Source organism: Corvus hawaiiensis, chromosome 8 (assembly GCF_020740725.1).
Source record: "Corvus hawaiiensis isolate bCorHaw1 chromosome 8, bCorHaw1.pri.cur, whole genome shotgun sequence".
NCBI lineage: Eukaryota > Metazoa > Chordata > Aves > Passeriformes > Corvidae > Corvus > Corvus hawaiiensis.
The window spans coordinates 14,414,103-14,440,617 of record NC_063220.1 but is presented as its reverse complement, the minus strand read 5'-3'; the positions used below and the strand labels follow the sequence as shown (position 1 = coordinate 14,440,617).

The window sequence follows — 26,515 nt, the reverse complement described above, 5'->3', positions numbered from 1 at the left end:
CAGCACCGCCCCCGCGCACGCGCACGGCGGGGTGGGGGCCGGGCCGCGGCCCTGCGCGCGAGTGTCATGGCGGCGGCCGGGGCCGGGCCCGGGGCCGGGGTGGAGGCTCTCGCCGCCTCCGTCCTGGACTTCGTGTCCGGGCAGCAGGACGGCCGCGGCGCGGAGGTGGCGGCAGGTACCGCGCGGGGGCGGAGCGGGACTGGGCGTGGGCACGGCGGGGGGCCGGGCTGGGCCTGGGGCGGGCGTGGGCACGGTCGGGGTGTGGCGGGCGGGTGGCGGCGGTGTGGGGAGGGGTTTGGGAGGAAGCGTGGGGCTGCGGGGCTGGGTAGGGCAGGGTGTGGAGGCGTGGGACGGAGCGTGTCCGTGGGTTGTGAGGCTGCCGTGCGGGGCACGGCACGGGGGAACGGGTAGGGTAGAGCCTGCAGCTCGGAGCTGACAAGGAGATGTGCGGTAGGAGTGGGATAGCAGCGAGGGTGAGGGGCTACAGGAGCGAGGCAGATGTGGGTGGCAGAGAAATCGACAGTGGGAGGAGAGCTCATGGCCCTGCTGAGGTACTGTGGGAGGTGACTGGTGCAGACTGCCCTCACTGTGGTTTCTCCCCCTTTCCTAACAGAGCTTGAGGCATTTGGTTTCCTTGGATAATTTATCCTTCTGCTTGGAACAGTTGAGTGACTGTCATATTAGGGAAGTTACAGCTTCAGGAATGTGGCTTTCTAAGGATAAAGTGATACTTTTGTGTTTCTAGGCAGTGGCTTCAGCATGTTTCAGGAAGGAGCTGAGAGAGCAGAGAATGGCTATCTTTATATGTTACATTACACAGAGGGGGGTAGCTTATAGACCTTTCCCAAGGCCTGATGGATTGTGAACTGCTCTGTAGTGTCTTGGTGATGAGATGAGCTGGCAAAACATGAAGGTAACCCAGTGGCCCATGTAACACAGAGTGAAGAAAATGCCAAGGAAATTTGGGGGAATTCACTAAACTCTGTGACATTCAAGATGTTGCAGAAGGGTTGCACAGTCTCTGACATATTTGGGATAGATGTGGGGAAGGATAACCTTACAACTGCTGTTGTCACCTGATGTCATGTTACAGAAGCGCCTGGAGAAAGCTTTGTCTCTTGGAAGACATACAAAGGGAATTGCCTCCCATTTTCTCCCCCCAGCTCTTTTCAGCCTTGTGGCTCTTGTGACAAACCCACCTTCAAAAACAGGGGAGCTGGCAAATGTCCTTGGGCCCCTCTGACCTCATACGGAACCACACATCAGAAACGATTAAATTGCATTATGTATCCTTGAGTAAAAGGGGAGGTTTTTTCTAAGCTCACGGCCATTGTGCAATTGCTGTAAGAAATACACTGAGCTTCCCCCATTTGTTGCTGAGGACTAAAATGAGCATAACTTGGCAAGTGGCAGAAAGGCCTTGGTGCTGTCACAGGCAGCTTGGGCTGCGTGGGTCAGTGGGTGGCAGGAGGAGGCTGAATTCATCTTTCTTAAAAAATGGGGAAAGAAGGATACTGCTGTTACAGAATCCATTACACATTCCCTGTGAATGTTGTGCTCACATTTTGAAGGTGTGGGGGAGACAAGAATGGAAGGCCTCCAGAAGTGACTAATACCTAGAAGGACTCTTTGTGAAAGGGAGACAGACCTGTCAGGAAAGGGAGCATGTTGGTTCAGAGTAGCAATCCAGCACAGGGTGAATGGCTTGCTTCTGTTTAGTCTCTGGGAACTACAGGAATCCCAAAACAGGAGAGCAGCCCCTCCTGGTAAAAGAGATTCAAGGTGCCTAATTAACCTTGGGGCACATGTGCTGCTGCCAGATGTGGAGGCAGCAGTTTCAGGGGCTCACCGCTGTGCCTGCCGTGCTCATGAGGCAGGTCCAATTAGCTGTGCTGGTGCTCACACCACGGCCTGTGCGGCGCTGCCCACGAGCACACCACGCTCACAGGCTGTGCCGGGGAGGAGTGGCCAGTGGCCACACCATGTGAGGCAAAGCTGGTCACACCTGGGTCCCTGAGAACAGAGGGAGCTCCCTTGCTGAGCTGAGCAAAGAAGCTGCTGACCTCGCTGCCGCTGACCACAGGGACTATCAGTACCTGGCTGTGGTTTGGCCATCACACTGCAGCTCTTTCCTGTTGAGTAGTCATTGTGTAGAGCTGCTTTCGCTTTCTGCAGACACAGAGAAGCAGAGCACTTGGCCACAGAGATGGCGTTTATCTCAGACCTTTTCTGTTATGATGCAGAGGCACAAGGGCTCTTCATGAGCTTGCAGAGTGAGATATTGGGATGCTGGATGTGGAGGGGCCATCCGAGCTCTCCCTGCAGCCCATTCTGCTTTGGCTGGTGCATAACATCTGCTTGCTGTTTCACTGTTGTTATTCTGCAAGAAATTTTGCCAGCACATTATGGCTGTCTCTGAGGGCACCCCCTGTTCAGTCTGTGCCTGTCAATTCCGAGACCTGCTGGGCTCTTCTTCCGTGCAACTCCCCTTATCTGTTCTGTTCCTCATTTCAGGCTCCCTCTCCCTGCTGCGCCAGGCAGGATTGAAAGCTCTGTCTCTGGAGTCGGGACTGCCTGCTGTCAGAACACTCTGCCAGAAAACACTGTCATCCCATCCCTAGAGACAGCTCTATGATGAACAGTGTATCTTAATACTGGAATTAACTGCTTAGGGAGAGACAGTAAATGCTTGCAACAGCAGGAGACACAAGCTGGAACAAGGCTTGGGAAAGCCCATAATGAAACCTATGGACTTCTGAGAGGGTGAATGCCCTGTCAGTCGTGTAAGTTCAGCAGGGCAGAGAGGTGAGCAGGTCCCTCCAGAGTGCCCAGAAGTGCTCCTGGGCAAAGACAGTGAGTCTCAGTGACTGCAAGGTGATTTGGGTTTTTTTCTTTGTGGAGGAATGCTGTTTTGTCCAGGTAGAGAGTGAGGGATCTTGCTTGTTTCTCAGTAATGTCACTTGACACCTGGGCTGCAGGTTAGGGGTCTGAAGGTAAGGCAGTCCCTTGCCTGCCACCCCATATCTGATCAGAGGGCATACACAGAGCTTTCCTTCTGGGAAGCTGTCACATTGGGAATGGGTGGCAGGAATGGAGAACCTGCCCTTCTGCCAAGGTTCTTGTAAGGTGCAACAAGCAGGTCCTTACCAAAGCCTCCTGAGGAGTGACTCTTCCCCCAGCTGAGCTGCAAGAATATGGAGGCAGGAGGTGAATGAGGCAACCTGGTGAGGTATCTGAGTCAGAGTTGGAAATAGACTCCAAGAATCCCAGAACTTTATCTTTCTCTGACCACAAAGCTGCCTTTCTCCCTGCCCTTCATCTTGGAGGAAGTTTGTGCCGGTCTTGCTCAGCACAGTGTGGAGGTGATGGAGCCAAGGTGGGAAGCTGAGTGATCACTAGTGTCCGGGCTGCTTGTTCAGCCAGTTGTCCCTCAGGAAGCACCTGGAGAGCTGCCCTGCATCTCCTCACAGCATGCTCACATTAGAGAAGGGGGTTTTAGTATCTCAGTCAAGTAGAGCACAGCAAGGCTTCTCTCAGGAGCCACACATACAGCCAGGCTTCAGGGAGAGGGTGAGGCAAAGTGCGAGCAAGTTCTCCCCTGGCTGTCTGCTCTCTGCTCTCAGTCTCAGAGGTGTTCGCAGGCAGGGCTGGAGGCAGCTCCACCAATTAAGTGTACATGGCTCCTTTGGTGCTTAGTGAGGAGTCGGCACTGACCAGCCTTTCCCACTGCAGTGCTGGGATGCCTCCCAGCATCCATCTCCACTACCATGCCTGCATGATCTCTGGTTCACTCTCTTTGCCTCCTTTCTCCAGGGGTGAAAGATGGAAGGTGGACAGTGCTGCAGCTTGTGGAAGCCCTGGGGTAAGAAAAGCCTTGTGCAAGTTATACATCGGGTAAGGGCCTTGCAGGGGACATTCCCACAAGGAGGCACAGTTAGAAGGAAAAGTGTGCTCACCCAGGATGAGCTTCAGCACTGGTAGACACATCGCAGTGTGCAGGATGTTGTCTGCTCACAGCATGGGGCTTGAGCAGTGCTTTGCCCTCCTTGGACGTGGGAGCTCTTTGGGAAAGAGCAAGGCCGGAGCAGCTCTTGATGCTCTCCCAGGACAGAGGAGAGATGTGGCAGGCAGCAAGCTGCAGGGCACTTTTCAGTTGGGGCTGTCCCCAGCAGGAGCTGCCTGAGCACACAGCTGCACAACACCATGTCACAAGTTGGCTGGCACTCAGCTTCTGCTTCTGTCTCCAAACTGTCATGGCCTGGGCTCATTTCTCCCTAGCTGGGGTCTGGGTTTGCCTAACTATAAGAGGCTTTACCCTTTTGACCCTTGTGATCTTGAGAGCATGGTGCAAGAGCAATTTCTTTTATCCGACTTGAGAACTTGGATTTCTTTCTGCATGGTTCTGGGGCTGAGTGCACACATGCAGCATGGACAGGGGGAGAGGAGTCTGTTCCCACCCTGCCAGCAAGTCAGGCAGGATTGGGTCCACAGAGTGGCACCTCTTTGTTTTTGTAATGTGCCTGCTCAGGATGTACTTCCTGCTTGGATGTCCCTGCTCACAACAGGCTTCCTGGGCTTTCTCCTCCCTTGGCCTAGGTTTTGCCTGGAGAACACAGATCCTCGGATGCGAGGGCGAGGCATCCAGCTGTTGTCACAAGTCCTGCTCCAGTGTTACTCCCTGCTCCAGGAGAAGGAAGGTAAGGGATGTTCTGGCCCTTGAGTGGCTGGCTGGGGACAAAGCCTGTGCCATTAAAGCCTCTGTCCTGCAATTGGCAAAGGGATTGATTTAACACTGTGACAACTTTGTACATGTCTCTAAGAGTCAAAGTCCAAAGAGGGCACGAGGCTTTGCACTGCAGCCTTTTTGCCAGCCTCACCACACAATTCAGGTCACTGTCTGAACACACCAAATCCCTGGACAGCTGGGGCCCCTGACAGCGAGTGTTGCACACCCAGTTGTGCTCAGCGCCACACGGGACATGTTGGGATACATCTGTATGTCAGAATCCTTGGGTGATGATTCAGAGCAGGAAGACTGTCCTTCACACACCAAATCACACTGCAGCCTTGCAACCTGACCAGGTTAACTCAGGAGGAACCCTGAGGCCTGGGGAGGAGGGGAGATCAGTGTAAGGATGAGAATGGAGTGTGGGACTGGAGTGGGGAGAGGAAGATGCCCTGTTCATAGAGGCAAGGAGAAGTTCTGGCTCTGTTAAATGCCCCGTAGCAACTGGCTGGCAGCAGGGAAAGCCAGTAAGTGCTGACAAACTTTGGCTTGGGCTTGGGGGCCTTGCAGATGGGAAGCTGAACTTAAGCCAGCAGCCTGGCTAGACAGGGGGCCCAGCTAGTAAGTGAGGTGGAGGAAGGGGAGGATGGAAGCAGAAGATGCTTAGCCCTTGGCATTTGGCTGTCTTTGACTAAAGTCAGGCAGGGCTGAGAGCAGCTGTGCATAGAACCTTATCTACTGGAGCAGCTGGAGTCAGGTGTGATGACTGGTGGGAATTGGGGTGCTCTGAAGGGGCAGCCAGAAGTGGGGAGGTTCAGTAGGGATGCTTGGCAGAGAAAGAAGACTCAGGGCAGCTGAGCAAGGGGATTGAGCTGGGTTAGAGCCTTGTGTCTCTGCTCACGCAGTTCATTTTTCAAGCGCTGCGTCAGGCTGCCTCCTGGGGGGCTGAGTTTCTGCAGCAGCTGTGGGCACAGGATGCTGCTAGCCGGCTCTTCCAGTCTGCTTCCTGCTACCACTCCCCAGGGCTGGGGTGTGCAGGCGCCCATGGCCGTGACTCAGGGGCCAGGAATGTGTTGCGGAGCCAAGTTCGAGGAAGCCAGAGCTCCTGCCCCAGCCCTGTGCCCCACCCCATGACATCCTCCAGGCTCCGATGAGCTGACTGCCACTCTGCTGCTGGTGTCTGCAGCCACATGTTTGGACAGGTCACAGCAAATGCCTCTTGGGTAGCTCCGGCACCTCTGCAGCAGCCAGAGGTGGGTGCTGCTCTGCCGCAGTCAGGTGTGGGCTGCTCATGAGGAGAGGGCAAAGGTGTTGGAGCCAGGTGGGTGCACCCACCAGTGGCAGTTTGTCCCATTCACCAGTGCAAGATGTGCTCGCTCTTAATCCATCAGTTTGTGGTTGAACTGGGGCCAGCACCCAGCAGCTGCGTTTCCTAGGGCTAACACACATTGGTGTCTGTTTCTGACAGTGCTGCATCTGGTCCTGTTCTATGAGAGCCGGCTGCAAGATCATCACCTGGTGATCCCCTCGGTGCTCCAGGGACTGCGAGCGCTGGTGAGCTCGCACCCCCAGCCCACAGTGCTGGGATGCACTCCAGAGCAGCATCAGGGAGGTCCAGCACCTGGGTGTGGGTTGGAGCAGTGTGTCAAGCAGGGCCTGGTTGGGCTGTCAGCCCATCTGGCAGCATTGCCCTGTCTCCTCTGTTCTCCTGCTGTGCCCCCTGTGGAGGAGCCAGGAGAGGAGACTGCCTTGATTTCCTGCGTGTGTTGGTATTGGGGCAAGGATTCCCTGGCCACCCTGGGGAGCAGTGGTGATGATGGGCATCTTGTCCTGTTTTGTCTGGGGAGGGGGTGGTGAGCTCTCCCTGTTGTGGAAGAGGATCCTGCAGGCAGCTGCTGTACAGAGGCAGGAGCTCTGTTACGTGGCTGCCATCATGGTATTCTATTCTTGCTTTTCTCTTCCCGTCCTCAGAGCATGTGCGAGGTGCTGTCCCCAGGGCTAGCAGTGTCTGTGCTCAAAGCCATCTTCCAGGAGGTACATGTGCAGGTGAGCAATGTGATTTCCTATCCTCCTGTTCTTGATCTCTGCTCCTTGTGTGTCTGGGGATGGCCTGCCTGCCCTGAGGACTGGCCACATTCAACACAGTGCAGTGCCTCTGCAGGGCTTAGAGATGGCTTGGCTCACTGCAAGAGAGACTGTGAGAGACAGCAGCCAAGGATCCTGTTTGGCCATTGTCCTCTCTTTTCTCAGCCCTAGGGGAATTATTTCCTTTTGCTCCATTCTCCAGGCTGTGTTTAAGTGCCCCCAGTCCAATTCTCCTCCAATTTAAGATTGTTTTTGCTGGCAGTGCCTTGGGCAACACACGTGGCCCTGATGTGACTGATGGTGCATTCATGCAGTGATGGGACACAGTCATGTTCATGTGCCATTGCAGAGGCATATGCACACTTTGCATGTGATAAATGGGATCTCTGTGCCAGGAAGCAGCAGCTGAGCTGCTGGGGGTCCTGCTCTCTCTCAAGGGCATGTGGTGCCCGTGGGGTAGTGGGTAGCTGTGCTGCCATGTGTAGAGGATGGTTCTGATTGGTCTGCTCCTCCCTTCAGTCCTTGATGCAGCTGGACCGCCACACAGTCTACAGCATCATCACCAACTTCATGAGCACCAGGGAGGAAGGTGAGGGGGCAGATGCCAGAGCTGCTCTGGGATTGTTGAGGCTGGGAAAATTACTTGCTTTTACCTTCTCCAAGGGCTCTGTGGCTCTGCCTGGGAGAGCTGGAAAAGGACTGTGGGGCTGGGCCAACTTGGCTGATTTAATTCCGTATTGGTGCGGGCTGATGTCCTGCACCTGCTCACACTCCTTCTTTCTGCAGAGCTGAAGGGCCTGGGTGCCGACTTCACCTTCGGCTTCATCCAGGTCATGGATGGGGAGAAGGATCCCCGCAATCTGCTGGTGGCCTTCCAGATCGTGCGTGATCTCATTGCCAAGGACTATTCTCTGGGTGAGCCTAAACCTGCCATGCAGAGCTGACTGGGAGACATGTCCCTTTTCTTTGAGCTGTTGGAGGGATGGTTGTTGGGTCTGATCAGGCCTGGGCTGGTCCCTAACACACTTTAAAAGCTGCAGAGCTGGCCTGTCATGGGTGCTAAACATAGCTGCTGTGCCTTTTTTGCCCAGTATCTTTGCTCACTCCCTCTCCTCTGTCTGCAGGTCCCTTTGTGGAAGAGCTGTTTGAAGTTACATCCTGCTACTTCCCTGTTGATTTTACTCCAGTGAGTGAGTCTGCTGTGTGCCACAGCCTGTTCCTTCTGGTGTTTTCTTAGGGGGTTGTGTCCCCTCAAGGGAATGGGATGAGAGGGTGGCCAAGAGTCTTGGCTGGGCAGTGTTGAGCTGTGAGCTGTGGTACCCAGGCTGACAGGCTGGTGCCAAGCTAGCTCCAGTGGCACTTGCTGCTGCCTTGCTGAAGATGAGGTGATGCAGCCTCGGCTGATGGCTGGGTTGGGATGTTTCCTGACTGGTGGGTGACCTGCTCTCTGCTTCCTTTCCAGCCCCCCAATGATCCTCATGGCATCCAGAGGGAAGACCTGATCCTGAGCCTCCGGGCTGTACTGGCCTCCACGCCCCAATTCGCTGAGGTACGAAGCTCCTTAGGGATTCTTGAGCACCTCACTGTTCCCTGAGCACAGGCTGCCTTTCATAGTGCTGCAGCTCCTGCTGTGACTCTGTGGGACAGGAACAACTGGGACCAGGAGCTTGCACTTGGGCAGCCCTGTCTCCTTCTGGGGCTGTTCATGGGGAGAGTGCTGACTGACATCCTGGGAAGGGGCTGCCTATTGCAGGTACCCCTGCACCTCTGCTGTCCTGGCAGAGGCTGAACTTGCAGCCTTGCAGGGCCATGGACAAGGTGGTGTGTTGCAGTGGGGATCCTGCAACACGCATATATCAAACCAGGAGTCCCGTGGAAAGGAAATATATATACGGACAGACAGATTCTTGATAGCTGTTTCAGAGAGATGTTTATTTCTCCAACCGCATGGCCGGAGCTCTGCCCAGGAACTGTTCCAGTCACGGGACCAAGGGTCCTTCTGCCCGCGCAGGGAACACAAACCAACCAATGGGAACGAGGCTGAGCAGGGGCAGGGAAGCCCCGTGTCTGTGCCCTCAGGGCCCCTCTCCCAGGGCTACACGGCAGGGGAGGGACCCCAACACCTCACCCGTTTTATTTTAATAAAAGGAGAATGAAAACAACTGGATAAACATAACAAGAACAGATTCAAAACAAAACAAGCCACCCTCCTGAGTCTTTAAATGTCCAAACAGATTCTCTGGAACATCTTAGGGCTGACAGAAGGGAGACAGAATTCTCTGAGCATGCTTTGTGGGGAAACTGAGGCAGGAGAGGGTTTAACTTCTTCCCTCCCCCTTTTCATCCCCCACTCGGCATTGGAAAGGGATTTTTGGGGAAACAATTGGCAAAAGCATGGTTTTGTGAGGGAAACCATGGATGAAAAAACGGATTGGGAATACACTGGGGGTAATAGGACATAGGGTAAAAGGGAAAGGTGGGATTAGGAAAGGGAAACTGTAGGGGGGGCTTACAATGGAGATACTGTCTAACATGACTACGATTTTTTGCATATATACTGCCTTTTACAGGAACACCATCAGGCCCAGTGACCTGCGATGCTTGTAACCCTTTTCTCCCTAGTACAATATTAAATTCCACCACTTCTCCATCTCCCAAGCTTGGGATGCATTTTTCAGGGTTATTCTTTTTAATAGCAGTTCTATGCACGAATATGTCTTGCTGGTTGTCATACCTTGTTATAAAACCATAATTTTGCTTAACATTATACCATTTTACTATCCCTAAGGTCTTAGTTGCTATGATCTTTTCCTTTTTTCGAGTGGCTGCTGTTTTCTGTCTCGCTGCGTCTTTGCTCTCTCCTTCGGTCGCTCCCGTGTTGGAATTGTCGGGGCTGCTGGTGCCTGCGCGCTCTTCCCGGGGTCGCGTTCGGGGCTGCGCGGGCCGGGCCGGGCCACGCCGCTCAGTTCTCCGTGCGTCGCCTCCTCTGGTCGCAGCTTCGCTGCCGCTGCCGGGCGCTGCACACACGTCTCGGCCGGGCCCCCGAGCGACGACTCCCCCGCGCCCTGCTCCAGCGCGCGTCTCGGCTGGGCGCGGCTCCGTTCCACCGCCACCGCCGCCAGCCGCCGCCCGCGCGCCGCCCCTCTCGGCCGGGCGTTCCCGGGGCTCGCTCCACCACGCGCTGCACAGGACCGGGCGGGCACTGCCGGGTCCCGCCGCGCCTCGCTCCGCCACCGACACTGCGGCTCGCGTGGCTCCGCCCGCGCGCGGGAACTGCCTCGCTGCTGCTCTCAGAGCGCTCGGTGCACGTGGCCTGGGCCGCACGGTCCCTGCGCCACGCTTCCCTTCACCAGGACACAGCTGACATTGCTCAACAGTCTCAGTAACTAAATAATATTCACGAAAATATTCTTCCATCGGCATATATTTTGACTCTAGTATTAACTGTGTCCAAACGGTTTTCCAAAAGCCCTTGGTAATAATTAAATCCCAAGAAACATAGAAAAAGTTCTTAAACAACCATGCCAGGAAGTGTTTCAGTTCTTTTTGAGCTTGAATCAAGCTAAAATTTACAAATCGTTGTTCAAGAATCATTTTAAGTTTAAGATAAATGTCCATATGCGGCTCTGAGAGCCAAGAGTCTTCCCACGGTTCCTCCATAGTTTAGATACGGAATAGCAAAGCAAAACCAAGAAGAGGAATCCAAAGTTTCCAGGGTTTACTCACACAAATCAGTCGCTTAGGGATCGGGGATCGTTCTGCTCTCAAATCTCCACCATTTGTTGCAGTGGGGATCCTGCAACACGCATATATCAAACCAGGAGTCCCGTGGAAAGGAAATATATATACGGACAGACAGATTCTTGATAGCTGTTTCAGAGAGATGTTTATTTCTCCAACCGCATGGCCGGAGCTCTGCCCAGGAACTGTTCCAGTCACGGGACCAAGGGTCCTTCTGCCCGCGCAGGGAACACAAACCAACCAATGGGAACGAGGCTGAGCAGGGGCAGGGAAGCCCCGTGTCTGTGCCCTCAGGGCCCCTCTCCCAGGGCTACACGGCAGGGGAGGGACCCCAACAGTGGTGCAAAGGGTGAGCTGAATTGAAGTGCTTCTCTCTGCAGTTCCTTCTCCCTCTGCTTATTGAGAAGTTGGACTCAGAACTGCAAAGTGCCAAGCTTGACTCGCTGCAGACTCTGGTAAGGAGGGATCCCCTACTCCCTTCAGCCCACTGTTGATCTGTGGCAGTAGCAGCTGCCAGCCACTTCTGAGCCCTTCTCCCCGCCAGCCAGAGACTTTCCCTTGCAGAGCAACAATTTCCAGAGTCCTGGTTTGGCCTGCATCACTCTTTCCTGTTTTTCTTGAGTGATTTGTGCAGCTCAGCATGAGCCTGCCAGGATGGGCAGTGTCCCAGCACTGTGTCCACCTGGTACTGGCTTCTTTGTGATGCTTTCACTGGCTCCCTCTTGCAGACTGCCTGCTGTGCCATCTACGGGCAGAAGGAGCTGCAGGAATTCCTCCCCAGCCTCTGGTCGTCCCTGCGCAGAGAGGTGAGTACTGCAGGGCTCCACCATGGCTGGGCTTCTGCTGAGCAGCAGTTCTCAACCAGACCAGGTGGGCCCCATATCTCCCAGCAGCCCGCACCTGTGACCTTGCACTGTCCCAGTTGAAAAGTGGAGGGGACAGGCCAGCCCTATCAGCATGTCCCTGTGGCTTGAACATACTATGCTGCATGTTCAAATCACGTGGGAAATGAGGCAGGAGCCTGAGCCCTTCAGCCTGCATTGGGAGCCTGACGCCTGCGGTTGTTGTTGACATGGAGTGCAGCTCATCCTGTGGCCCTTCCTCCAGGTGTTCCAGACAGCGAGCGAGAAGACTGAGGCGGAATGCCTGGCTGCACTGCATGCTCTCTCTGCCTGCCTCTCCCGCTCTGTGCTCAGCTCTGATTCTGAGGATCTGCTGGATTCCTTCCTCAGCAGCATCCTGCAAGGTAACTAACAGAGACCCTGCCGAGCAGCCAGGCCTGAAAGCATCCTCTTAGGTAGAGATTTGCACTCCTCTTCTCTTTCAAGCCTCTTCTCTTTCTAGTCCTCACAGCCGCTTTTGGCTTTTCCAAGGTAATTGGCTGCCGGAAGGGAGGACAAGGGGATTGAGCTGCTTCTCTCTCTGCTGGAACTGCACTCTTTGTGCACTTGGGGCTATGGGAAGCTGCTCAGTTGGGGAGACTGTGCTGCAGCTCAGAGCTGCTCCCAGCCCAGCTATCAGCTGTGTCCCCGCACGCGAGGCAGAGGAGCTCTGCGCCGGTGCAGCTGACGCCCAGCCTATCTCAGATTGCAGGCACCATCTGTGCGAGCCCGACATGAAGCTGGTGTGGCCCAGTGCCAAACTCTTGCAGGCAGCAGCAGGTGCCTCCCTCCGCACCTACCACCGCATCACCCGCAGTGTCCTGCCCCTGCTGCTGGAGCAGTACACCAAGCACACGCAGGTGAGGGCCACCCGCTGGCTGCACAGGGCCTGGGGGAGCATGGTGTCTAAGGGGATGTCCTTCCCTGGTGTGGTTAGAGACCCCATGGGCACCCTGTGGCCTCGCAGCGCTGGGCTGAGATGCAGCTCTGTCCCAGCAGTGACAGTGATCTGGGTTACACCTCTGTGTCCCTGCAGAGCAGCCAGAGGAGGACAATCCTGGAAATGCTGCTAGGCTTCCTGGAGTTGCAGCAGAAGTGGGGACATGTGGAAGAAGGTGAGGGTGGCTGGTCCCTCTGGAGGCACCTGTGTCCCAAGGGCTGCTGGCTCTGACCTCACTTTCCTGTATGCTGACAGACAAGGAAAGCTTACTGGCCAGTGTGGCTGCATGTGCGAGCCCCTGCCATGTCCCAGGGACCCTGCATGATTGGGTGTCAAATGCAGCACCCCAGAAAGGGTCTGTCAAGTGCTGTGGAGGTGCTATCGCCACACAGTGCAAGATGGTGGCTGTGTGGTGACAGGCAGTGACTCTATGCCCCTCTCTCCAGATGAGAGCACTCTGCTGTCGCTCCAAGACCCAGTTTGCTCTGTGGTGTTCTCGGCGCTGACGGATCCCAGCGTACAGCTGCAGCTGGTTGGGATCAAGGCACTGACTGTCCTGGGCTCCCTGCAAGGTTGGTGCCTTGTTTTCCTTGAGGAGACAAGAGGGAGGTGTCACTCTCTTCTGAGAGACACAGTGGCTGCTGGAACATCCTTGCCTGCTGCTTGTAGGTGCACAGGAGTAGTGGCAGCATTTTGTACCCAAGCCATGAGCTCCAGGGACATTTGCTCTCCTTCTTGCCTGTTTGTGCTGGGCACCTTGTATCTCTGGCATTTGGTGTGCTGCTGCATTGCTGCCCCCTGGATGAGTGGGAAGGATCCTGTCCAGCACACCAGCATCTTTGCCTTTGGCCAAGGGTAGGATTCCTCTATGGCTCTTGTTCCAGGCTTCCTGTCTTCCTCTGGTCTGGAGCTGGTTGTGGATCACCTCATCCGTCTCGCTCTGCATGAGGAGGATTCCCAGAGCAGGTGAGGAGTGGGCTGGCATCACTGCAGTCACACATGCTCTGGGAGGAGGAACAAAGCCTGGCTTTGCTGCAGAGAGAGGTTGTAGTCTGAGGGAAGGCACAGGAACTCCTTGAACTAGAAGACTCTGTGAGATAAACCAGACAATTCATGGGCTGCAAATGAGAAAGTCTGAGCCTATCAAATCAGGAGACTCTGCTCTGCCTACCTGAAGAGTGAAAAAAGCAAACTGCTGAGAAATGAGGTTCTGGAGACACCTTCTGGCCAGGTCTCTGGAGCTGGTGTACAAGCAGCCCTGGATTTGCAGTCCTTGCATCACCTTTTCCATTCTCTTTCCCTCTGGCAGTGAAGCAGCGATGGAGGCAGCTGGGTCCCTGGCCCCCACCTACCCAGAGGTTTTCTCTGGACGCATGGTACCCAGGCTTGAAGAGGAGCTGCAGTCAGGTAGGGCTGGGGAAGGCGTGGTGACTGGTTTTGGGGTAAAGCCTTTCCCATCCCCATTGGGCTCCTGCCAGGCAGTGGGGCTGTGCCATATGGTATAGGTTGGTGGCTGTTCATGGGGGATTCCCAGTGCAGGCACTGTGTGCTGGCACAGGGAAAGCTGTGGCTGGTCTGGTAGCTAGGATCACCCTTGTGGGAAGGAGCTGCCCAGCTGCAGAGCAGGCACAGTGCCTTGAGCCTGGCGTGGGCTGGGTCTGCCACGCTGCTTCACCCCATCCACCCTGGCAGGGTCTAGGCCCTGGCTGCCCTTGGGTGGGGTGACCCCAGGTCCCCCTCTGAGGTGTGTTTCCTCTTCAGAGCGGGAAGAGAGCTACCACAACCACCGCTCCTTGCAGCAGCGCTGCCTGCAGGCCCTGGCAGCTGTGTCCACCCACACCAGCATCGTGAGGGATACTGTGCCTGTCCTGCTGCAGCATCTCCAGAAGGTGCAGAAAGGTAATGGAGCTGCTGCAGGCACCTCCACAGAGCGTGTCTGGGCAGGAGCTGCCTCTGTTACTGGTGATGGCTGGAAGAGAGCTGGAATGGCAGTGGTGCAAGGAACCCACACCTGGGCTGTGAATCCCACTGGTGGAGTGGGAGTCAGAAGGGCTGCATTGTCCCGGGATCCTGATGCAGATCAGGGATGTTGAGGCTGTTTGATGTGATGATGACTGTGCCCTGCAGGGACCGAGGCCAGGAACACAGAAGACATGGTCTCCGTGTGCCAGAGCCTGCACCGCGTGGCCCTGCAGTGCCAGCAGGATGCAGAGGGCTGCTGGTACTTCCACCAGACGGTGGTGCCGTGCCTGCTGGCCATGGCTGTGCAGGCAGCCATGCAAGGTAAGTGCAGGGCTGGAGGGGGAGAGGGAAGAGCAGGCAACTCCCGGGCTCTCAGGGGTTCCTGATCCTGCAGTCAGTGCCACTGCTGATACCTTCTGGCACCCATGGCCCTCAAGAGTGGGCTCCACTGCTTCCTGCCACTGTCCCAGAGCCCTGCCCCAGTCTGATGGGGGTTCAGGGGGCTGTGCCTGCCTCCTCCCTCTGAACAGCAGGCCCCAGCAAGTTCCATTCCTTCCATTACCTGCAGAGAGCACCCATACACTGCCAGGCAAGGCACTGCTGGAGGAAGAGGTGCTGGCTGCCATGATCCCAGTCATCAGTGCTGCCACCACGCACCTGAGCCCTGAGTGAGTGAAGCTGGGGCAGGAAGCTGGGTGCTCCATTGTGGGGAGGGAGCAGGCTGCATGCCCCCTGCTGTGATCTGTACAGGGTGACCCTGTGCCTCCTGGGAGGTCTCTGGTGACCCTTCCAGAGCAGCACATCGCAATGTCTTTTCTCTCCTAGGCTGGCTGCCCAGAGTGTGTCTCATGTGGTGCCCCTCTTTCTGAACGGAGAGGTCTCCTTCCTACCCCAAAACAGTTTTCCCTGCTCCTTCCAGCCTTTCGGCGTATGTTTGGTTATTGGGGCTGGGGCACCAGAATGGGTGGGAATGAGGATGTTGGCACAGGCTGGCAGCAAGAACTGAGATGACATGGGCACTGTTCTTCCCTCACAGGATGGGGAGTGCTTGGAGGCACAGAGACGCCTGGTCGCCCTCCTCATGGCCTTCGTCTGCTCCTTGCCCCGCGATGTACGTTGGTGGGGAGCAGGGTGGAGAGGAGCCCTGCCCGAGCACCCTCCAGGCTCTGTGCACAACAAGCTCCACGGACAGACAGAGGGAGCAGCTGCAGCTCTGGGCCATAACACGTTCTGTGTCTCTTCCAGGTGGCAATCCCTCAGCAGGAATGGCTGCTCCGGGAGCTGCTGGCATTGAGCTGTTCCTGCAACTGTCCCTTCACGGCCACCACAGCTGCCAAGTGCTTTGCAGGACTGGTGAACAAACACCCAGCAGGTAAGGGGGCTGGGGCAGATGCCAGGGACCCCTGCCCACTGCTGGCAAGGGGAATGGCTCAGCTTGTCCCTTCTGTCCCTAGGGCAGCAGCTGGATGAAATCCTGCAGCTTGCAGTGAACAGGATGGAGCCCGGCCTTGCGGAGGGGCCCCACCGAACGCAGGCGCTCACCTTGCTGCTCTGGGTAAGGCCTGCCCTGGATGAGTAGGACAGAGGGGCCAGGGGACCCAGCCTGGTACCAACTGTTCTGCCTGCACAGGTGACCAAAGCCCTGGTACTGCGCTACCACCCCCTGAGCTCCTGCCTGACAGACAAGGTAGGTGGTGGTAGGGCTGGGTGACATCTGAGAAACCTGCCTTGCTCCCCCCTGGCTGGCTAGGGACCCCCAGCAGCAGGGCACTCTGCCTCAGGGCTCTCTCCCTCACAGCTGCTGGGCCTGCTGGGTGACACAGAGCTGGGCCCCACTGCAGCCGATGGCTTCTCCCTGCTCATGGCCGAGTCCCCGGATGTGCTGCACAAGGGTTGCCATGCTGACGTGCGCATCATGTTCCGCCAGCGCTTCTTCACTGACAACGTCCCCAAGCTGGTGCAAGGCTTCCATGGGGCTGGCCCTGGTGAGTGGCCACCCCCAGCCCAGCCTCACCACTCCTGGCCCTTTAACCAGGGGACCTGAGGCAGCATCCCCTCCCTCTGCTGGTTGCTTGTAACCATCTCTGCTCTCCACAGATGTGAAGGCAAATTACCTGAAGGGCCTGTCCCATGTGCTCAACCACCTCCCCAAACCTGTGCTGGTGACAGAGCTGCCCACGGTAAGAGCCAGCCTAGGTGGCAGGCAGGGTATGCTGTGACATTGCAGAGTGCATAGTTTGGGGTTACTCATGACTCCTGTGTTCTCCCTCTCTCTGCAGCTGCTTTCCCTCCTGCTTGAGGCCTTGTCCTGCTCTGATCGTGTAGTACAGCTCTCCACACTGAGCTGCCTCCACCCACTGCTGCTCGAAGCTCCCCAGATCATGAGCCTGCATGTCGACACACTGGTCACCAAGTTCCTTAACCTCACCTCCAGCCCCACCATGGTGCGTGCACCCCCTCCTTCCTCCCTGCTGTGCCCCTCTCCTGCCCCTTGTGCTGCCCTCATCCCTGTCTGTTCCAGGCTGTCCGCATCGCCGCCCTGCGCTGTGCCCATGCGCTCACCAGTCTGCCCACAACAGTGGTAAGTGCTCCTGCAGCACCCTGCTGCCTGTGCCTGTATGTAGAGGGGCAAGGGGGTCCCAAACCTCCTGGGGGGCAGCCAGCATCCAGTTCTCTCACAAAGAGCCCCTTCTGTCCTATAGCTGCTCCCATACAAGGGCCGAGTTATCCGGGCACTGGCCAAGCCTTTGGATGACAAAAAGAGGCTAGTGCGGAAGGAAGCAGTGGCAGCACGTGGGGAATGGTGAGTGTGTGGAAGTAGCTGCTGAGGGGGTGCTAGCATGTAGGGGACATGGCTGATGGCACCATCTCTGTCCCTGTAGGTTCCTGCTCGGGAGCCCAGGCAGGTGAGCGCCCTGCATCCCCTCCCTGTGCTGACCAACGGTCTCACCAGCGCCTCGATAACCCACCAAGTCATCCAACCAATGCCACGGACCCTCCGGATCCTCGGAGCCCAGGACTGCCCCGAGTGCCGGGGCTGGAGCGTGCAGGCCAGCAGACAGCATCCCTCACTGCAGTCCCTTCTCAGCACCCACAGCTGGGAAGGAGCAGTGCTGCTTGTGGCTTGCCCACCCTCTGCTGCAGCCAGGGACAGTGATGGACAGACCCACCACATGCAGAGTGGAGAGGACAGGTCTGTGCCCACGTGTGGTGTGTGACAACCCACGTGCCAGAGGAATAAATATATCTGTTTTGATAATACTCTGAGGGTCTCCATGCAGCTCAGGCTGGGTCCTCAGTTCTTCCGTATGTTGAGCAGCTTAAAATGCTGGTTATAGGCCCTTCCTCCTCTTTTCACATTGTGGTCCCTCTCCTCCCATCCCCAGAAGTCTATATCCCCCACAAGATAAAAAAACCAGACTCCCTTAAAAAAAACCAGTATTTAGTGGATGGTCTTAAAAAGACTCCCCAGGGAGCAGTTGGGGGATGGGGGTGCCATCCTCTGCACCCAGCCCTTCAGAGAGAGCTGAGCTGAGCCAATGCTGGCCCGTACCTGTGCTAATGAGGGCAGCACCTTCAGCTGGTGCAGGGAGCAGCAGCTCTGCCACCTTGCCCCTGGGCTGCCTGCAGCCACCGAGAGCCAAGAGAGTAGGCATCCAGGCACCAACAGTGTCCATAGAGTTTCCATGGCTCTGGCTCCGGTCAGCACTATGTGCCAGCAGCAGCCTTCTGCCAGGCACTTTGGCCAAAGGAAGCTGCAGCAGTAGAGCGGGTCCCCACGTGCTCCCCTGCCTGTGGGAAGGGACGTCCAGAGCACAGGGCCTCAGATTGCCAGGAGTGGCGCATGTTGCTCCATCACACAGGGAGGCAGGTCCCAGCTCAGGCCTGTCCCGTGGGGCAGGTGAGGAGAGGGCAGCAGGACACGGGTGAGCCAGTGCCTGTGGGGAAAGGGAGGCCACAGCCAAAAGGTGAAGTCTTGGCGCTTCTCAGCTCTGAGGAGCCATGTCCTGAGCTGCCATGATGGCTGAGCTCCTCAGCTGGGATTCTCCTGGCAAAGGTGTGCTGGGTAGGCCACACCTTGTTACCAGACAGGGCTCATGAAGCACAAGGCTGATGATGCCCAGGTCTTCCACGCCTTAAAACGCCCAGTGCAGTGCAGAGTGTGGGATCAATGTTCACTGTCATCCTCTCCCACAGCAGCCCAAGAACAGCCCCTGTTGTTCCCACAACCCCAAGAGCTGCTGAGCCACCACCTTCTCAGGCAAGGGCTTCCCCAGGATTTTACCTTGGCACATCCACACCCAGGAACACCTTCCAGTTATCCCAGCTGCCGTAACTGTAAGGGTTCCTGAAGACCTGCAGGACAGGGAGAGGTGCATCACGTCTGGCTCTGTCCCAGCCAGCCCCCGTGCCGTGGGCTGTGCTCACCTTGCCTTTCTTCTGCAGCCTCTGCCTCTCCTTTCTGTTGATGTGCCGTTCAATGCTCGTTTCCCCACGGGTGATGAGGGCAGCGTGCCACAGCGTGAGGGCACCCAGGGCCAGTGCAACCGAGCTAGGTAGGACAAGGGACAGCAGGTGGAACACAGGCCTTCCTTCCCTGGTGCTGCAGCTGGTGGGGGCTGAGGCTGCCTCCCCACACCCACAGCCATGTTAAGTGGGTCAGCTTGTCTAATCTCCTTTGACAGAGAGACAAAATCTCTCCTTCTCTGTGGCCCAAGGCTGGCAGGGCAGCGACGTCTCCGCTAGAGCGAGCAAGCCCAGCTATAGGCAGGTCGAGGGAGAGGAATGTCACAGGCTTCACTCTGTTTTCCCCAGCCCCTGGCCCCCCTCACCTGCACAGGACCCAGAGGTAGACCACGCTCTTGTGGAAAGCTCGCTGGCGGAAGGAGAAGGTGGGTGGTGGGGTCTGGTAGTATGTCTGAAAAAGGACCAGATGGGGAGGATTACCCAAACTACAGCTTGAAGCCAGACAGGGATTGCTGCACCCCTCACTGCTGCAGAGCTTGGACAACAAGAAAGGACTGCAGCTGGAACTAATGCAACAGCCAGGGTGAGGGGGAGGCAGCTACGAGACAGACAGACACCCAGAGCTGGTGTGAGGAGCAGTGGGCTGGAGGTAAGGGGGGCAGGGAGCAGCCATGGGACTGGTCAGGACACTGTAGCTGATGGTCAGGGTGAGATGTGTATGCAGTGCTGCAGCTTGAGCAGCACATGCCAAGAAGCTGTCACCAGCCCAAGCCCCTGGAAGCTGGGTGCACAGCGAGGCAGACCCCAAGCTGCTGGAGGCAGTGTCCATAGCAGAGCTGCCTGGCCAGCCCCAGCTCTCTGGCACGTGAGATGAACATGGGGGCTAGTTCTGGTGTGGGGTGCTCCTTGAGAGCAGAGCCCCAAGCAGGACTCAGCCTGCAGGGCAGCTCTGCTCCACACTGCCTGGAGCAGCTGGGGGGCAGGGATGTCCCACCTGGTTGGCGGCCACCTGCAGTCTCTCCTTCTCAAGCAGTTTCATTCTCTAGGGGGATGGAAAACAGGGCACCAGTTATGTGTCTCAGAGGAGTGGGGCAGGGACCCTTCCCCTCACACCCCCACAGGACCAGGGCAGCTGGGGGCCCCGCAGGAGGACGAAGAGGGGAAGCAAAGTCACTATAGGGGCCAGGCCTGGCCCAGCCTTGCTCTGCAAGCTCAGCCTGGGGAAGCCAGGCAGCCTCGGTGCACGGCAGGAGAGGGCCGGGGCCTGGCCGCTCACCTCAATGGCTGCGTAGGCATCCCGGAACATTTCCCAGCCGCTGATGCTGCAGTAAATGCAGCCCATGGTCATGAACAAGCAGAAGGAGAAGAAGTAGCGGTGGTTGTAGTGTCCCACACAGTTGTTTAGCCAGGCTGCCTCTGGGGTTAAAGGTACATAGCTGTGACAGACCATGGGTCCAAACCCAACCCAGGGACCAGGGCAATTCTTCTGGGCCCTGCTCCCATCACCCATCCCTATGCTGGCTGTCTCCTTGAGAGGAGGGACTGGGAGAGAAAGGGGAAGCAGGGCTGGCTCCCCCCAGGAGTGTGCCACCGGTTAGTACTGCAGAAGGATACGGCAGTGGTGGTCCATCTTCAGCACACACCTGGGAGAAAGGAGAGCAGTGCCAGTGTCAGAGCCAGTGCAAGTGGTGTGTTTGGGAGGGGACAGGCACCCTTCAGCCCTGCAGGCTACAAGCGACAGGGCAAGGAGGTGGCAGAGCAGAGGAGAAGGGCTCCTGTCTCACACTGGGGCAGGGGGTGAGGAGCAGGGTTCCAGAGGCTGCCCCAGGCAGAGGGAGGGTGCCCTACCTGTTGCAGATGCTGCAGTGGTGGGTGCGAGCCGGCTTGGGAGCAATGCATTTCCTGCAGATGGAGACGCCAGTGAGGTCGTTCTTGGCCTGTGCCAAGGTCAGAAGAGATTTGTGCACCTTAAAATCTGCATCTCACACTCCTGCATCTCCCTCCCATGACTCCCCGCTGCCTCCGCACTCTGCACTGCCCAGCCTAGCTTCCCCAATCCAGAGGCTTCCTGCAACATCACCAGGCTGTTCCCAGTGACCATCTGTAGCTGGCCCCAGTGTCCAGCTGGGAGAGGTTGCGCTGCCGCTCGGTGCCTCACCTGTGGTGGGTGCCCAGGTGAGGTGGTGATGGCCATGTAGTAGTGGAAGACAATCATGATGAGGTTCCAGTGTCCATAGGCAAGGTGCCAGCATATCCAAGCAGGTGTGTAGGTCTGAAGGATGAGGGGCAGCAGGCAGATGTACACGATGGCCACAATAGAGCTCGTCAGCCCAATCACCAGTGCCACAAACACCTACAGAAAAGGGGCCTGGGTCACTGAAGTGGGCAGCGCTTGCTCCTCACTGCCTGGGGAGAGGCAGAGGCAGGACAGAGCCAGAGGAAACCAATCTGAACCACACACTGAGGTCCCAGCTCACTTCCTGTCCAGAGCACAGGCAGCCCTGAGCGTGTTGCCCCAGAAGCACACTTGCCCCAGCACCACGTGTACCCTGCCCAGTGAGAGGGACTCACCACGCCAAACCACCGGGTGACATGGTCCACCAGCCAGTAGACGGGCTCAAAGAGGGAGTCAAGCACCACATCGCCGTTGGTAAAGGAGTTGTAGAGCAGGGAGCGCAGGCAGAGGTGCCCATAGTGCCACAGCTGCTCCACCTGCCGCACCAGCTTGAACCGCCGCCGCCGGCCCAGCCGCAGGCACTTGAGGAGCAGGCGCATCACCGCGGCAAACATCCGCTGCCGGCTCCTCATCCCTGCCACACCACGCCTGGGGGGACAGGAGCTCGGCGTGGGCAGGCCACCCTGCTGCCTGGCTGTCCCTCAGGAAGGGCTTCCCCTCCCTTGACGTGCTGATGCCAGTAGTGCAGCTCCCTGAACTGACAGGGATGCCGAGCTGGAGAAGCTGAGCCCAGGCTCCTGGAGGCTGCAGGGCTGCTGTCGCTGGGATGTCTCTTTGCACGGAGCAGGGGGCACAGGCCCCTCAGCATCTGGGCTCAGGTGCTCTCTGGTCCCATCTCGTCTTTCCCAGCGGGGAGGGGGCCGGGGGAGTGACACGGAGAGTCTGACTCAGAGGAAACCAGAGAAGGCATGAGCATCCAGGATGCTGGGCCATTTCCCAGCCCTTCCCAACATGTTCAGGAACAGGGGAATCCACACAAGAAACACGTGGAAGAGCCAGTAAAGGATTACCCGTCCTCCCCTAGTCCCTCCTTAACCCCAAAGAGAAGGATGCTACTTCCCTTCACCTCAGCTTCTGGACCAAGTTGCGGAGGCCACCCTGTGCCCTTCCCAACCTCACAGCCTCACTCCAAGAGTCCCAACACTTCCTACTTCTCCTCGCCTGGATCCTTGAACAGTGCCACACACCAGCAAATGAGGGCCCCGGGGACAGCCCCGGGCCGGCATTCCCCTGCCTGCTGAGCCCCTTATCCTGCCCAAGAGCTTTGCTGGGAGTGTCGAGGAACCCGATCTGGCTCAGCACACGGGAAAACAATCTGCAGGGCTGGGGCCCCCAGGCCTCCGTGCAGGCAGTACCCATCAATATTAAGCAGCGAGGCTGCCCCAGGGTCCTGCCAAGGCACGTTTTGAGCCTGGGCCAAGCACTCGCCTTGGTCTGGTGCCAGGCACTGGTGCTAGAGCTCAGAGTCCCTCCAGCAGGGATCATCTCTCTGCATTGCTGTGCCCACCAGCACAGCCCCTGGGGAGTAGCAGGGAGGGTGAGGGCAGAAGCTGCAGCATCCAGATGAGCTGCCCAAAGGAGCCAGGGCTCTCCTCCACCCTGCCTGAGGAGTGTGGGTTTGACCCCACAGTTGGGAGCTACTGGATATGAGGACACCAGACCCAGCAGCCCATTCTAGGTCACAGGCATGGCTCCTGCCCAGACCTTCTATACCCTGGTAGAGAAGAGGTGGGACATGCAAACCCCTGCACCACCCTCTTCTCCACATTTCCCCTTTGGCTTGCCAAGAGCTTTTCCTTGAAACTCAGCAGGTGCAAAGTGGAGCAACAACCTCCTGCAGTGCAGCCTTTGGGTGGCACACATCCCTGTGTTGTCAGTGTGGTAAAAGACAAGACACTGCAGCCAGAAGCAGGTGTTGAGGTCAGCCCTTCCCTCCAAAGACACAGCACCTTCCTGCAGTCTGGAGAAGCTTCCTCACCTACAGAGGCAGGAGCTGTTGGGCAGGGAACCCACAGGGGAGGCAGCCAGCCTGCTCCAGAGCAAGACCCACTCTGTCCCCAGGCACCTGCCTGCAGACAGCAGCACAACCACAGAGATGAGGCTCCAGCAGAGACACGCAATTTTCCCTTGCCCAGCGGGGCACTGGGATCCGGCCCTCGCCCTGCCCACGGCCGTCCCCACATCCCAGCGGGGCACTGAGCCTATGAGAATGGGACAGCAACCACCACCACACACAAGACCACTGACATCACCACAGCCGCCGAGGGGTGGGGAATCTCGGATTTGGCCCCACCCCAGGCACAGACGAGCCCTTCCCCTGCCAGGTCCAGGCACCCAGGTGCAGTCCTGTGGCACCCTCCGGTGGCTCCACAGCGCCCAGCTCCCCCGGTTCAGTAGCACCCAGCTCCACAGCGCCAAGATACTTTCCGGTATTTAGCCCCATCCTCAAAAGCTGCCCACGCCAACAGCCTCACCGCATCCAGCCCCGTAACACCCGGGTCCCCCTGCCCCGCAGCACCCCGGCCCCTCCAGACCAGAAGCATTCCCCCCACCGCCTCCCATCCCAAGTGCACTCCCAGGGCGACAGCCCCCCCACTGCCTCCCGGCTCTGCACAAGCACCTCCTGCCCCACGAGGCATTCCCCATCGCCTGCCGGCCCCCGCGCTCCCCGCCCCAAAGCACCTCTGTATCGCCGCCCAGCCCGCCCAGCCCCACGGCAGCCGCAGCCCCTCCAGGCCCACAGCCTCTCGCAGGCCCTGACATCCCCGCCCGGCGCCGCCGACCTGGGCCCGCCGCCTCCATGCCCGGGCCCCGCCGGCCCACGGGCAGCGCCCGCGCACGGCATGCCGGGAGCGCCCTCTGCCGTCGCTGGACTACAGCCCCCAGCAGGCAGCGTGACAGGTAGAAGAGAGCCAATAGCCACGCCGCTTACAGCGCGGCATTGACGTCGGGGACCAATAGGATGAGGGCTTTCTGGGGATGCCCTGTCGGCAGCGAGCATGGCGCCTCCCGCACGCTACTGCGTCCCTGGTGAGTGCCGCCCGGGGCGGTCCGGGGCTCCTGGGATTGGGGTGCTACTGCCCGGGAAGGGGACGCGGTGGCCCAGGAGAGGAGTAAGGGACGAGGCAGTGCGGAGGGGCTTGCCCCGGGGATGCCCCTCACTGGGCCGGCTGGGAGCGAGCGCTGTCCCCGGAGCGGGATGCCCCGGCAGCCCCTGAGCCCCTTGTGTCGCAGGTGAGCGGTTGTGCAGCACGGAAGAGGCCACGGCTGGCAGTGGGACCTACACCCGTCATGGTTTCATCTTCTCCTCGCTGGCCGGCTGCCTGGAGAGGAGGAATGAGGACAGCGAGGTGAGCGCGGCCTCGGCACGGCTGCTCCTCCCCGGGGCTGACTGCCGTGCGCCCAGGCTGCGCAGCCTCCTTGGAGATTGGGCTCCGACGGGGAATTGGAGTCCGACGGGGTTCGGCTGGTGATCCTGTGCACGAGCTGTGCCCTGTGCTGACTCTCTCTTGCACTGCAGCTGCCCGTGGTGTCGGTGGTGAGAGACAGCGAGTCCCAGCTCCTGCCCAACGTGGGGGCCGTGGTGACATGCAAGGTGGGGCGCTGGAGCACTGCGTTGATAAACTGCACGGCTTCGGTTCCCTCTGTCTCTTACTGAGCTTTGTTCCTGCTCGCAGATAGGGTCGGTGAGGAGTCACTGGGCTTGTTTGTCCCCTCTGTACAACTCCCACCAGGGCAGGGGCAGCTCAGGGGCTCCCTTGGGTTCCTCACTCACAGAGAAAGTGGGTATTGGCATGAGGAACACCTGCCCTGGGATTGAGGTGGGCTTGAGGGGAGGTTTTTCTTTGCTCTCCTTCCATAACTCTTTTTGGGGCAGGCAGCATGCAGGTCAGTGCCTCAAGCAGCTTGGAGAAAGGGTGGCACAGACCAGGGATTAGTTTCCTTACATTCATGATGAAGGGAGAGGGACTGGGATCACTGCAGGTCTCAGCCTTATTCTAGTGCCTCGAATTGCACAAGTATCATCTTCCTCGCCTGGCTTGCTGCCAGGTGTCCCACCATTCCTTGGTCACAGGCAGGAGGAGGCCAAGTGAGACCTGAGCTCCCCAGGCAGCCCTGTCCTGCTTGCTCCTTGCCCTTTCCCTGCCTGGAGCACTGATTCTCCTTTTCCTACATGCAGGTCTGCAGCATTAACTCCCGCTTTGCCAAGGTGCACATCTTGTATGTTGGCTCCACACCACTGAAATCCACCTTCCGAGGGACCATACGGTAGGGAAAAGGTTAGGATCCTCCACCCTTCGGGGGGAGGAAGGCTGCTGTGGGCCGTGCAGCTGGCTGTCCTGAGCTGGAGCTCTGCCCTGAGCACTGGGCTGGTGTCCAACAGGTCCTGGAAAGCGCCCAGGAAGGCCAGGGTAGCTTCTGCCACAGGCTGTTGAGCCGCCTTTGCTCATTGGCACTCAGATCCCTCCATCTCCTTTTTCAGGAGAGAAGATATCCGAGCCACGGAGAAGGATAAGGTCAGTGAGGCACTGCCAGTAACTTTTCCACACCCATCGCCCCCAGTTTCTGCGCATTGGGGCCCTGTCCCCCCACTGACAGCACCCTGGCACTGTGTGGTGTTGCCTGCTCTCTCCTGTGCAGGTAGAAGTGTACAAGAGCTTCCGCCCCAGTGACATCGTCCTGGCCAAAGTTGTATCCTTCCCCCTCAGGGACAGTGAGTTGGCTCAAGCTCTCTTGTGGAAGTCTTTCCCTTAACTCCTGTCCAACCAGATCTCCTTGGGGGATGCGCAGTCCAACTACCTGCTGAGCACAGCAGAGAATGAGCTGGGCGTGGTGGTGGCACGAAGTGAGGCAGGTAGGGACAGGACAGAAACAGGGCCTAGGCTGAAACAGTTCTGCCTCATCCCTCCCTGAGGGGCAACTGATGCAGCTGCCTCCCTCTCCACATGGAGGAATGCAAGTTTGGGAAGGAGCAACCCTGACATACTGTGTCCCCAGGGGTGCAGATGGTGCCCATCAGCTGGTGCGAGATGCAGTGCCCACGGACACACACCAAGGAGTTCCGTAAGGTGGCCCGGGTGCAGCCCCAGTTCCTGCAGACATGATGCCTGAGGGGGAGCAGGGGGCTGCAGGACTGGGACCTGTGGAGCCAGAGCAGCCCCTGGGCTCCCATCTCCTTCACAGGTCTGGCCAGGCCCCCACTGGCAGGACAGGTTTGCTACTTGTGGATAATAAACATTTTTTGAGAGCTCCATGCTTTGTTCATTACAGCCTATGGAGGAGCCAGGGCTGCCTGTGGCACTCTGATCTGGCTCCTGCAGCAGAGTGGGTGAGGGAACAGCTTCTACAGCACCAGGGCCACGAGAAAGCACGTTTTCAGTGCTGGGAAAGAGGAGTGATGGGTGCCTTTGCTGCAGTGAGAGCAACAGCACAGAGCCCCAGGCTGTGGCTGCGCCACCCTAGGCACTCGCCTTGCC

At 58.0% G+C, this 26,515-nt stretch overlaps 3 protein-coding genes across 10 annotated transcripts; 2 read left to right on the top strand and 1 right to left on the bottom strand.

Moving 5' to 3' along the window:
• Positions 1–44: 44 nt before the first annotated feature.
• On the top strand, positions 45–17,595 carry MMS19 (MMS19 homolog, cytosolic iron-sulfur assembly component). Its single transcript, XM_048311330.1, has 31 exons — positions 45–175; positions 3,814–3,862; positions 4,597–4,697; positions 6,195–6,280; positions 6,698–6,772; positions 7,331–7,400; positions 7,598–7,726; positions 7,936–7,997; positions 8,274–8,360; positions 10,933–11,007; positions 11,281–11,358; positions 11,660–11,798; positions 12,139–12,293; positions 12,470–12,548; positions 12,820–12,945; positions 13,258–13,339; positions 13,683–13,780; positions 14,135–14,272; positions 14,501–14,656; positions 14,904–15,003; positions 15,161–15,263; positions 15,372–15,446; positions 15,581–15,707; positions 15,790–15,890; positions 15,966–16,022; positions 16,134–16,320; positions 16,433–16,515; positions 16,615–16,779; positions 16,857–16,916; positions 17,038–17,138; positions 17,218–17,595. Exons 1-31 carry the CDS (start codon positions 67–69, stop codon positions 17,243–17,245), a joined length of 3,081 nt encoding a protein of 1,026 aa, XP_048167287.1. The 5' UTR covers positions 45–66; the 3' UTR covers positions 17,246–17,595.
• A 165-nt stretch (positions 17,596–17,760) lies between these two features.
• On the bottom strand, positions 17,761–23,896 carry ZDHHC16 (zinc finger DHHC-type palmitoyltransferase 16). 7 transcript variants are annotated; one of them, XM_048311331.1, is made up of 10 exons: positions 23,822–23,896; positions 21,374–21,920; positions 20,961–21,155; positions 20,651–20,739; positions 20,417–20,445; positions 20,079–20,212; positions 19,797–19,844; positions 19,168–19,253; positions 18,621–18,887; positions 17,761–18,273 (listed from the first exon to the last, which is right to left on the bottom strand). In XM_048311331.1, the coding sequence occupies exons 2-10, from the start codon at positions 21,608–21,610 to the stop codon at positions 18,159–18,161; spliced, it is 1,200 nt and encodes a 399-aa protein (XP_048167288.1). In that variant the 5' UTR covers positions 21,611–21,920; positions 23,822–23,896; the 3' UTR covers positions 17,761–18,158. The 7 variants fall into 7 exon arrangements, with proteins under 7 accessions (XP_048167288.1, XP_048167292.1, XP_048167290.1 ...); XM_048311335.1 differs by having other exon boundaries at positions 21,374–21,626; positions 23,822–23,868; XM_048311333.1 differs by lacking the exon at positions 23,822–23,896 and adding an exon at positions 23,721–23,786.
• Positions 23,897–24,004: 108 nt separating this feature from the next.
• On the top strand, positions 24,005–26,292 carry EXOSC1 (exosome component 1). 2 transcript variants are annotated; one of them, XM_048312052.1, is made up of 8 exons: positions 24,005–24,068; positions 24,273–24,388; positions 24,559–24,633; positions 25,219–25,307; positions 25,522–25,555; positions 25,680–25,730; positions 25,809–25,893; positions 26,037–26,292. In XM_048312052.1, the coding sequence occupies exons 1-8, from the start codon at positions 24,038–24,040 to the stop codon at positions 26,141–26,143; spliced, it is 588 nt and encodes a 195-aa protein (XP_048168009.1). In that variant the 5' UTR covers positions 24,005–24,037; the 3' UTR covers positions 26,144–26,292. The 2 variants fall into 2 exon arrangements, with proteins under 2 accessions (XP_048168009.1, XP_048168010.1); XM_048312053.1 differs by lacking the exon at positions 24,559–24,633.
• The last annotated feature ends 223 nt before the right edge of the window (positions 26,293–26,515 follow it).

Bases quoted from the DNA above. Each gene is read 5' to 3' on its own strand.
- ZDHHC16 (XM_048311331.1), bottom strand. From the start codon at position 21,610: ATGAGGAGCCGGCAGCGGATGTTTGCCGCGGTGATGCGCCTGCTCCTC. The intron at 20,213-20,416 runs GTATCCTTCTGC...CCCCAGAGGCAG, and splicing joins GAAGATGGACCACCACTGCC to CCTGGCTAAACAACTGTGTG. The intron at 18,888-19,167 runs GTGAGGGGGGCC...TGTCCTACCTAG, and splicing joins TACCTCTGGGTCCTGTGCAG to CTCGGTTGCACTGGCCCTGG.
- EXOSC1 (XM_048312052.1), top strand. From the start codon at position 24,038: ATGGCGCCTCCCGCACGCTACTGCGTCCCTG. The intron at 25,308-25,521 runs GTAGGGAAAAGG...CTCCTTTTTCAG, and splicing joins ACCTTCCGAGGGACCATACG to GAGAGAAGATATCCGAGCCA. The intron at 25,731-25,808 runs GTATCCTTCCCC...CTGTCCAACCAG, and splicing joins ACATCGTCCTGGCCAAAGTT to ATCTCCTTGGGGGATGCGCA.
- MMS19 (XM_048311330.1), top strand. From the start codon at position 67: ATGGCGGCGGCCGGGGCCGGGCCCGGGGCCGGGGTGGAGGCTCTCGCC. The intron at 6,281-6,697 runs GTGAGCTCGCAC...TCCCGTCCTCAG, and splicing joins TCCAGGGACTGCGAGCGCTG to AGCATGTGCGAGGTGCTGTC. The intron at 16,516-16,614 runs GTAAGAGCCAGC...CTCTCTCTGCAG, and splicing joins TGGTGACAGAGCTGCCCACG to CTGCTTTCCCTCCTGCTTGA.